The following is an 11,339-nucleotide window of genomic DNA, read 5'->3' on the forward strand; positions in this document are numbered from 1 at the left end:
TTGGGCAGACGGACAGTTCAGGCCCCGTTGGGCAGACGGCAGACTCTGGCCGTCTGAGGCGCATCGTAGGCCTGGTGCGTGGTGCCGGAACAGGAGGTACCGGGCTGAGGACACGCATCTCAGGGCTAGTGCGGGGAGAAGCAACAGGGCATGCTGGACCCTGGGGACGCACCGTAGGCGTGATGCGTGATGCCGGAACTGGAGGTACCGGGCTGAGGACACGCATCTCAGGGCTAGTGCGGGAAGCAGCAACAGGACGCACAGGACTCTGGGGACACACAGGAGGCTTGGTGCGTGGTGTATGCACTGGTGGTAAAGGGCTGGAGACACGCACCATAGAGCCAGTGCGTGGAGGAGACACAGGGCTCTGAAGACGCACAGGAAACCTGGTGCGTGGTGTAGGTACTGGTGGTACTGGGCTGGAGCGAGGAGGTGGCGCCGGAAATACCGGACCGTGCAGGCGTACTGGCTCCCTTGAGCACTGAGCCTGCCCAACCTTACCTCGGTTGATGCTCCCCGTCGCCCGACCAGTACGGGGAGGTGGAATAACCCGCACCGGCCTATGTGGGCGAACCGGGAACACCATGCGTAAGGCTGGTGCCATGTAAGCCGGCCCGAGGAGACGCACTGGTGACCGGATGCGTGGGGCCGGCCTCATGACATCTGGCTCAATGCTCAGTCTAGCCCGGCCGATACGTGGAGCCGGAATGTACCGAACCGGGCTATGCCTGCGTACAGGAGACACCATGCGCTCAACTGCGTAACACGGTGTCTGCCCGTACTCTCGCTCTCCACGGTCAGTCCAGGGAGTAGGCGCAGGTCTCCTACCTGACTTCGCCACACTCCCTCTTAGCCCCCCCCCAAGAAATTCTTGGGTAGTACCCACAGGCTTCCAGTCTTGCCTCCGTGCTGCCTCCTCATATCGCCGCCTCTCGGCTTTAGCTGCCTCCAGCTCTTCACGAGGACGGCGATATTCTCCCGGTTGTGCCCAAGGCCCCTTACCATCCAGAATCTCCTCCCATGTCCATGAATCTTTTATGGGTGGATATAAATCCTGTGTAGGTGGATCCTGTTGCCGCTTGACACGCCGCTTGGTCCTTTTATGGTGGGTTTTTCTGTCACGATCGTCTATAAAGAGAGCAGACCAATACGCAGCGCGTTGAGTGAACATGATGACTTTAATTGATAAAGCACGTAAAACAAAACAAAAGACGATAGTGAAGTCCAACAGTGACTAAGACTGAACCTGGAACAAAAACCCACAACACCCACAGGAAAACACACAGTATAAATATGGCTCCCAATCAGAGATAACGAGCCGACAGCTGACACTCGTTACCTCCGATTGGGAGTCATTGACCAAATAAGGAAACAAACCAAAACCAAACACAACAAATGAACACACCCTATACCCAACAACCAAATGAATACACCCTGGCTCAAACTACACAGTCAAAGGGAGCCAGAGTGTGACACTCAGTCAGAGTCTTGGGCATCTCTTCTCTCTGGTCTGTACTCAACATGTGTTCAAGGACTATTGCAGAAATCCAACAGAAGACTGGAATATGGCACATGATGTGGAGGCTCCTTGATGTCTTTATGTGTGCGATGATTCTGCTGGCCAGGTCCTCATCACTGAATCTCTTCCTGAAATACTCCTCCTTCTGTGGGTCATTGAACCCTCGTACATCTGTCACCTGGTCAACACACCCTGAAGGGATCTGATTGGCTGCTGCAGGTCGGGTAGTTATCCAGAGGAGAGCAGAGGGAAGCAGATTTCCCTTGATGAGATTTGTCAGCAGAACATCCACTGAGGTTGACTCTGTGACGTCACAACACATCTTGTTCTTCTGGAAGTCTAGGGGCAGTCGGCACTCATCCAGACCATCAAAGATGAACAGAACTTTGTACTTGTCGTAGTTGGAGATTCTTGATTCTTTGGTTTCCATTGAGAAGTGACTGAGAAGTTCAATGAAAGTGTGTTTGTCCTTTTTCATCAAATTCAGCTCCCGAAAAGGGAATGAAAATACAAATTGGACATCCTGATTTGCTTTTCCTTCAGCCCAGTCCAGAATGAACTTCTGCACAGAGACTGTTTTTCCAATGCCAGCGACTCCCTTTGTCAGCACAGTTCTGATAAGTTTGTCTTGTCCAGTTAAGGGTTTGAAGATGTCGTTACATTTGACTGCAGTCTCTGGTCTTGCTTGTTTCCTGGTTGTTGTCTCAATCTGTCTCAGCTCATGTTCATTATTGACATCTCCTGTTCCACCCTCTGTGATGTAGAGCTCTGTGTAGATCTTATTGAGAAGTGTTGGGTTTCCTGGTTTAGCGATCCCCTCAAATACACATTGAAACTTCTTCTTTAGATTAGATTTGAGTTCACGTTGGCAAATCACAGCAAGCTCATCTGAATCTAGAAATAACACAGAGGATACTAATATTACATCTGTTTTAATGCCTACAGTATTCTAAGACTGTCTTATAAAGTTTAAATTATAATCATTTATTCTCTTGTCTGTATAAATCTGTAAATATGTTCATAATTTATTACACACTGGTTTGACTGATTTATATCATTATTGGTATTATTGATGGCATTAATAATGTTGTCTCTCTCTCTCTCTCTCTCTCCTCTGTCTAAATGAATCCACACAACACATCCCTGCTGCTACTTGATGAGGTCACTAGGTGTTGTGTTAAGGCTGCTACAATATCATTGAGTTACACAGCTACTTTAGCTGTACTTTAGCTACAGCTTTTAAATGTTCTAAAACAGCATTCAACATGAGGCAGACAGCTCTTACTTTTCTCCAGTGTGTCAGCAAGCTCCTTCTGGTTCATTTTCCTCAGGACGTGCAGTGTGATCTTCAGAGCCCCCTCTCTGGCACTGCTCTCCTGCTTCTCATCTTCAGCATCCACCACTTCCTTATCCTGCTTCTGACTCTCAAAGCCTTCTGGGAGTTCTGGACTAAGAATCCTCTTGAACATCTTCAGCTCGTTCTTCACAAATGTCATAATATTCTCTTCAAGCAACTGAAATAAATCAAGTAAATAAGTTAAGCAAGAGACTAAATGCTTTCTCATTAACACATGAATGAATGATTGACAGAACAACTTTACTTGAGGTAAAAAAAAACAAATGTACATAACAGGACCACATACACTGAATATGGAGGCCAGGTCTGTTTGATGACTCTGGGAAGACTGACCACTGAGCATCTCTGACTCTGATCTCTCCTGTTGGTTTCTGTGGACAAAACATGAGATTACATCTCCTCATCCAGGGAGTGCACACACACACACACACACACACACACACACAAACACACACACACACACACACACACACACATACACACAGGGAGGGAATGTTGTGTTAGTTTAATATTGATTCAGGACTATGAAAATGGAAAAAAGAATTAGCCTATGGATTATGAAAACAACAAAAATAAATGGGAAAATGGGAGAGGAGAAATGACTAGAGACAGTGTTGTTTAACTCACTGACCATGACCCATGAGTTCTTCTTACCTTTGTTCACTAGAAAAGTCTCCCTCTCTAAACAGTATAGGTAGATGCATAGACCGGTCACTCTTCATGGACACACAGCTGGGTACAGGGGAGGCTGGTCTCTCCTGCTTGATTGGGCTTCAACACAACAGAGACAAACATTACATCTCTCATCTACTCTGAGCTCAGATGGGGAAACAAGAGTTTCATTCCAAAACGCTATATATCCATTTTCAGAAATGTTCGTAAATTAGCTTTTATTGTTTAAATAAATTATTAAACCACTACAAGGCTTTATAAAGGCTTCTAAAGTGGGTAAATTCCACTTAAAGTTTCGGACTTGATTTGCCCTAATGAAAAATTGATCAGCCTTACAAAAAAATGCCCCTTAATTATAATCCACATAAAAATGCACATTTGCTGTTGCTGCAGGATTATGTTCCTGCTGTGAGAAACAGGGTCAAATTAAGATATTGCATCTGTAAGTGCATTCATCTTAAAATATCTAGGTGAGACAACCGCATATCACAGTCAAACATACAGGATACGAACATTACATTCCAGCTAAACATTGGATAAAATTGGATATAAAGCGTTTTGGGAAAAAACTCATTTTCATGCACATCTAAAATCTAGAACATTATATTGAAGCAATCATTTCTGATGAAAAAACACAAATGTATTATTTTTTTTTTGCATATAGCGTTTTGGAATATAAATTCTTAAACAATATTGTCAACTCACCCAAAGAGACTCATTTTAGAGGCAGGGCCCCCCTCCTCTCTCTCCCCAGAGAGACTCATTTTAGAGGCAGGGCCCCCCTCCTCTCTCTCCACAGAGAGACTCATTTTAGACCACTGACCCCTAAACAGAGATGCAGCATGTTGGTTGTCTTTAACACAGTGACAACTAATTATTGAAGGTCAATTGTTCTATTTTATTCATTATCTCTTAGAAATAAAACAGTTTACTTACAGACACATCCAAACAGTCAGATGATTTAATGCAATGACTTTTTCTAGCCCAATGACTCCGCCAAACCCACCAACAAGACCTGAAAACTAGGCCAAAACATAGACCCTGATAGGCCTACATCTTATTTCAGATAGCCTCCAGTAGCCTGGGCAAGATGTAGGCAAGATGTAAGCTGAATGATTTAGCAGCTTGCTTAGTTCAAGTAGACAGACTAATTTATTTAACATGAATAGCAAGGCGATTTTGAGGTAGGAAGTGCTTCTGTTGCCCAGTAGCCTGCTGGAATAGGCTACTGAGGATGGGGTCGTAATTTCAATCAATGAATCAAATATTAATAATATGGATATGAACTGAATAGGTCCATGCTTGTCAACAACAGCCAGGTTATTTTTATACCTGTAGCCTAATCTGGCTGACTGTTACCTTCAATCTAATGCATTCTAACATCTGATCAGCAATTGCGATATAACTGTGACCATGGTGACACTTTAACTTCCAATTGAATTAACTAAACACAGCCATTATTAATTACATAATAACACAAGGCTACAACAACAATAAACTGAAGTTAAAGGCTATTTATTACATCTGTTTGCCAGCTCCAGGTTGGCTACACAAGTGGCACAAAATGATTTGCAACGACTCCAGTCAATTCAACATATTTATAGTATAAAATGGCAGGCTACAGTAGCCTAGACAGGCATAACAATTAATAGGCTACTTGATGGCCAACAGATCTATCATTCTCCACATTTCATGTCAGTTTCATTGTGGAGTTTTCCTCATAACAGAAGCACATGAGGAAGTTCCATAACTTTCATTTCAAATTTCCACTCGAGAGACCCAACAACTGAGCATGTGTAAAAACCTTCGTATGATATGGTTTTCCATAAGCAAAGTCGACATTAGAATGCAGTTTAAACCACCTCCGACAGAATGTATCTAACGTGCTCTAGAGCGCCTAAAGTAGTTTTCCTGTGCTTTGTCAACTTATTTCTTGATGCGCATCAGTTCTACAGCGTTAATATGTTTTATGGAAAAAGGGTTGTAAAATAGGTGTCTCCTTAATGACAATCTAAATAACATGTAGGCCTACTGATTAGTTTCCACTTTGAAAACTGCTGTCTGTCAGCAACTCAGCTCAAGTGGCAGTTCTGCTAACTAGTAATATCGCATTCCAGGTATTCATTCTCTTACTCTGTCCTTTAAAACAGATTATTGTTCAGAAATACTTAGAAATACTCACTTTATTTTTTAGTTCTCTCCATATAGTGTTTTCTGCTCTGTCGTCTCAAAATGGATCCTGTACAAAAGAACAACTTTACTTTCTGTTTCAGCTCAACCGTCTCCACACCCTGATAATAAAGTGTTTTATTGGTATCTTCCACTAGATGGCAGTAAACACCTGCTGTAACTAGACTTTCCAACAGTAAGTGTTCTGTTTCTTGGTCCTGGTGACTCCTGGGAAGTGTCCCAGAGGAGGAGTGCTGACCCAGGATCAGGTCCCCCTGTCCATGTAATCTGATTCATTATGATTGTTTTGTCTCATGTCTCTTTATATTAATATAGCCTGGGTACCATGTAGCTGGATTGAAATCACCTTGTTTTATAACCTTCTTTGTTGCTCAGTGGTACTTCAATTGGCCGGACCATGCCCAATTCTTTCACACAGTAATGCTCCAGCATCCACTCAGAGCTTATGCATCTAAAGCATTCCTCAAATACTGCAGAGTTGTTAAGCAAGTCCCTGAGATCGTCATGTTCATCCACGTTTATTCGCTTATTTGTAAGATGAAACCTGAGAGGATCACTGTAGTGTGTCATAAATGCATCAAAAATGGTTCTGAGGTCCTCAACAATGCTATTCTGTACCGTAGCTGGAATGCAGTGTTCTTTCCTGATTTCCAAAATCAAAAAATAGATATTCTTTTTGAGACCTTCAATTAGCTGCTCAGTGTTGATCTCTGTGGCTTGAACATATTCAGCCTCTGGCAGACTCTCTACATCGCTCATGTCATCTTCAATGGGATCAGTCCCCGTCTCAAATTCATCATGAGGGCAATTCTCATCTAAGTTGGGGCTTAAAAGCTCTGTGGTTTTGGTAGATGTGTGACCGATAGGCGCTAAAACATATATTTGCTTTCCCACACCCATTAATTCCACAGGTAATTAGAAAATGTGGTTCATGCTGGTGATTGAGGCCAATATGTGTGAGTCGTCTGGACACAAAGACAGTATGCTCGTTGCAAAGTGGACAATTGAAGAGAGTTGGCATTCTTCAGAAAGATTGTGAACCTTGGAATGATGGGATGGAATCATGGAGATCATTGGTACTCAGCCACTTGCAGACATCATCAAGGGACCAGTCTTCCACAGCCACACTCAAATTAAAGTTGATACATGAAGCAAAAGTGAAAAATAAATGTGTCTTTCCAGACAACCACCTTTCCTCCTCATTTGTATTTATGGTTGTTCCATAAAGAAGCAGAGCTTGTCAGGAAAGGTGAAGATGTCTGTCTCTTATTTATCTGACGCCATATTTCTTAGTATGGGACATTATGGGATTCTGCAGCCCCACATTTAAGTGTTGACTCAGATAATATGATGCTCCAAATGGGGCATTAAGTTATTCTTCCACGTCAACCCAAATTGGCCTATTAGAGTTCTCAATAAAGAGCCTATTTGGGCAGTTATAAAGGCTTCTTGCTATAATTACATGTTAGGGAGCTTTAATCCTCCCTTCTAAGTCTTTACCTGTAATCTAGCTTGGTTCATCCTCGCCCTTTTAATAGTCCAAATGAATCATTTTGTCTATGGTGTTAAGGGTGTAGGCAGGTATGGACAGTGGAAACATGCTGATGACGTAATTCCGTTTAGGAGCTTTAACCATCTTCATAACATGTGGTCTACCCCACAATGAGATTTGTAGCTTGTCCCAGTTCTTCAACTGGAGTTGAATTTTGTTCAAACACTGTATTGATTGATTGATTGATGACTCCAAATACATTCATTCACCATTCAGTTAGTGTTGGAAAAGATGAAGGAATGACATAAAACACACAATAATCAAACTGTATTGATTGATTGATTCACTGTAAATACATTCATTCACCATTCAGTTAGTATTGGATAGACAAAGGAGTAACACAGAACACACTATAATCACACTTCAAATACATCCAAATACTTAGAGGCTAACCTGTTAGTAGATCCATAGTGAGCTTTAAACGTTGTCTTGCTTTGGTCTGAAATACAGAGGACAGAACAATCCGCCCCAATACACCAACCTGAAAGACATCAATTAGACACAAACACAACATAAACAACATGAGTATTCAATATCAAATGCATCTAACTAATCTGATCTGCTTTATGTATTCTTCTTTTTGTCAAGTCGAACATAATCTACATTGGGTCATCTGTGTGTGTGTGTGTGTGTGTGTGTGTGTGTGTGTGTGTGTGTGTCTTACCTGTTCGTGGTGGTTGATACATTTCTCTATCAGAGCTCACAGCTCCCAAACTCTCCACCACTTAACTGGACAGGGGCAGGATAAGCCAGGTACTAAAGGGAGGAGGATGGAAGGAGATGGTGAGAAAGTATATCATGGGTTTAAATGACTACAATTCCTCAATATTGAGTCTAGCTAGCTAAAGTTAGCTAACGTTACAGTAACTTTAACTAGCTAGCTACTGTAGCTAACGTTAGCTAAAACGTACCAACATTTATACAACAATTACCAGCTAACATTACAGGCTATGTAGCTTGGAGTACATTACATGATGTATTGTTTTTAAGTTATTTGATAGTAGTTTGATGAATTATTACCTTAGCTAGCGAATAGCTAAGGTTCACTCACCTTTCACGTCAATCCGTTGCAAGTCATCTCTTACTGGTCGCGTCTCTCCAACCATCCGCGCGCTTCCCGCTTCCAGTTGTCTTTTGACCAACGGTCTCAATTTGAATTCTGCGCTCGCGCGCCCTTTACTCACGAGGGCGCTGCTGGTTCCAAACCGAACCCCTCTTTTGAAAAGGCTTCTTCAAAGAACCCCTGAAGTCTACAACGGTTCAACAACGAGCTGATGGCAGAGTATAGGCTTGGGAATTAATCTTAAGGTATATTTTTTAACCTTATATTATCCTAAAGGATCCTACAGGAAGCTTTTCTTTTAAGAGTGTAGTTCACGTTTACTCATTTATCTGCAAAACCATGCCTTCCGAGTTGTAAAGGGGTGGCCAGCCACATGATTAGTTTTAAAAGTCTACCATGACAACAACTATCCCATTGACTATATCCAGTAATAGTTTCTTATTGTTCTAGTTAAAATCTCACAACACAGTTACGCTACTACAATTAAGGCAGAAGACATAAGTATATATCATTAGAAAATGCAGACAAAATTGGCTTGAACTTGTCGTTTAATAACAATTTTGAAAAACACTAAAAAGGCTATTTATTCTCCCAAGGTCAATACTTCAAAAAATAATGAATCATAAAATGTTTGTCCTCTGTAGTTGCGTGTCTTTCTTTTTTTGCTGAAATCCATACTTTTTCATTAAACGTTAATGAAATGCAACCACCAACTTTTTGCTCCTTTTTTTTGCAACTGTATCAATTGAATATCCAATGACTTAGACCAAGGGCTCCAAATACTCGTTGTCCAATCAAATCACACAATCTACAGATGGGCTGTCAACCAATCAACATTTTGCAGATCATTACAGGCGTCAGTAAACACAAAATTGAGCGCATAACTTTATTGACTTGGCACATTTTCTGTCCAGAGACACTGAGAAATAACAACCAGGAAAGATAAATCATAGAAAGATATGTTTATTTTACATATTACAATAATCGTATAGCCTAGGTTTCATTTACAAACAGACACATTCACTACATTTGTTCCATTATTCACTAAATTACTTATTATTTTCAGTAAACTCTTATTCTATAACATTTATTGTTTTAACATTCACACTGCTAGTTTTACACATTATATTTATATATATATACACACTACAGTCATTTATATAAATATAATATATAATTATCAATATATAACCATATAATAGATATATAGCATTTACTATATAGACACACACACACACACACACACACACATACATAGAGTATTGAGAGATAGGGAGAGACAGACAGTTGTGAGGACAATATGTCTGAGAATCAATATGTAGGTTGTAGTTTAGAATGAGTTAAAGGCAGAGGAGGGTACAATAGGACAAGTGTTTTGTCCCTGACCAGTCCTCCTACTGCCAGACCACTGGATCCTGTGTCTCCATCTAAAACCTCATTTCTGTGCCGGCCGTGCTTGGCCACACTAAGAACCAAGACCCAGAAGAAGGGTAAGAAGAGGACATTGGCTGTTACACCAGCTAAGGAGAAGAAGGTGAGATTGGCTGTTACACCAGCTAAGGAGAAGAAGGTGAGATTGGCTGTTACACCAGCTAAGGAGAAGAAGGTGAGATTGGCTGTTACACCAGCTAAGGTGAAGAAGGTGAGATTGGCTGTTACACCAGCTAAGGTGAAGAAGGTGAGATTGGCTGAAACACCAGCTAAGGTGAAGAAGGTGAGATTGTCTGGAAGACCAACAAAGTCCCCTGTCCCCGAGGTGAAGAGGACACCTCCAGTCTATGGGTCTGGTCCCCTTGCCAGGGTCAGATATTTCCTGGATTGCCATCAATACCTCCATGCTTTGTTTATGAGGTCACACGTGAAGAGGTACAAAGAGGTCATCATCAAGAGGGAAGGTAGTAGAAGTATGTGATAAGAGTGATTGTTTTTTAGACTTGAGATTATAATTCAGTTGATATGCCATACCATACATCTACAATGTAGGATCATAGGTTTGTGTGATTTCTATGTACTTTCAGAGAAAAGGAGTTAGTGCAGGAAAAAAAATGGTCCCTTGTCCCAACCGGTGGAGACAGAGGTCTTTCAGACCTTTTCCTGGAGTGAGACTCTGGCGTGGGCAGAGGAGAAGGCACCTTTGATGACCACCTGTTAGAGGGCAACCCTTCCCCAGGCCAGAAACCTCAAAGTAGACCTCATCAAAGGAATCACCACAATGTGAGGATTAACCCAATATCATCCAAACACTAGATGTCCAATATCAATCATTTCACAATTGACATGTTGTATATAGTTGTACCGTTTCTACAAGTAACTTAGTAAAGTAAGTACGCCTCTGACATGTAAGCCTTGTCCGAGACAAAAGACTAAACTAAGAGAAGAAACCTTCTAATGTCTCCTCTTTTCAGAGACCTCCTTGACAGAGGGACATGGATGGTGCTGTCAATGGCCTTGTTCACCAGCAGGCAAAATAAAATGAAAAGTTTGTACCAACATGCCTGGAGATGGAGCTGTGGAGGGGAGGATGCTGTGAGAAGATATTCATCACTCTGAACTCCATGGCCATCTGCCTATGTTCTGATGGCACTAGAGGACATGTTAACAGGTTGAGGGTCGGCAATGATACCCAGATCATGAAGTGGAAGAAACAGGCTGAGGTAAGTGTGAGTCTTAAACATATGTAAACACAATCTGATTCAGCCTATTTCATAATTATATTATTTCAAGGTGATTACACAGGCTACCTTATTTATGAGTACAATGACTGGTTATTACGTGTATGTCAGTAATGTCAATGTTAATTCCAGACTAAGATATTTAAGAGGAGACTCGCCTATTCACAGGAGGAAACTGTGATGTACGGAACGTTCTCAATGACCTGGGACAATGTCCATGCATGTCCAAAATGTGTGGTCTAACATTCTATGTATTATTGTGATAGTTCAGTAAAACAAGAATATATATCTTCCAAATGGCATTTCCCATTAAC

At 41.7% G+C, this 11,339-nt stretch overlaps 1 protein-coding gene across 4 annotated transcripts; it reads right to left on the reverse strand.

Annotated features, from left to right (window-relative positions):
- Positions 1–1,161: 1,161 nt before the first annotated feature.
- On the reverse strand, positions 1,162–8,040 carry LOC311122381 (NLR family CARD domain-containing protein 3-like). 4 transcript variants are annotated; one of them, XM_084196746.1, is made up of 7 exons: positions 7,955–8,040; positions 7,684–7,771; positions 4,254–4,373; positions 3,531–3,647; positions 3,163–3,247; positions 2,805–3,033; positions 1,162–2,413 (listed from the first exon to the last, which is right to left on the reverse strand). In XM_084196746.1, the coding sequence occupies exons 1-7, from the start codon at positions 7,974–7,976 to the stop codon at positions 1,440–1,442; spliced, it is 1,635 nt and encodes a 544-aa protein (XP_084052872.1). In that variant the 5' UTR covers positions 7,977–8,040; the 3' UTR covers positions 1,162–1,439. The 4 variants fall into 4 exon arrangements, with proteins under 4 accessions (XP_084052872.1, XP_084052874.1, XP_084052873.1 ...); XM_084196748.1 differs by lacking the exons at positions 7,684–7,771; positions 7,955–8,040 and adding an exon at positions 5,731–5,768; XM_084196747.1 differs by lacking the exons at positions 7,684–7,771; positions 7,955–8,040 and adding an exon at positions 4,485–4,629.
- Between the last annotated feature and the right edge of the window lie 3,299 nt (positions 8,041–11,339).

The sequence above is a fragment of the Coregonus lavaretus genome, assembly GCF_964263955.1.
Source record: "Coregonus lavaretus genome assembly, contig: HAP1_SCAFFOLD_626, whole genome shotgun sequence".
Classification (NCBI taxonomy): domain Eukaryota; kingdom Metazoa; phylum Chordata; class Actinopteri; order Salmoniformes; family Salmonidae; genus Coregonus; species Coregonus lavaretus.

Bases quoted from the DNA above. Each gene is read 5' to 3' on its own strand.
- LOC311122381 (XM_084196746.1), bottom strand. From the start codon at position 7,976: ATGTATCAACCACCACGAACAG. The intron at 4,374-7,683 runs GTTAGCCTCTAA...ATCTCTGTTTAG, and splicing joins CACTATGGATCTACTAACAG to GGGTCAGTGGTCTAAAATGA. The intron at 3,648-4,253 runs GTGAGTTGACAA...GTTGTGTTGAAG, and splicing joins TCTAAAATGAGTCTCTTTGG to CCCAATCAAGCAGGAGAGAC.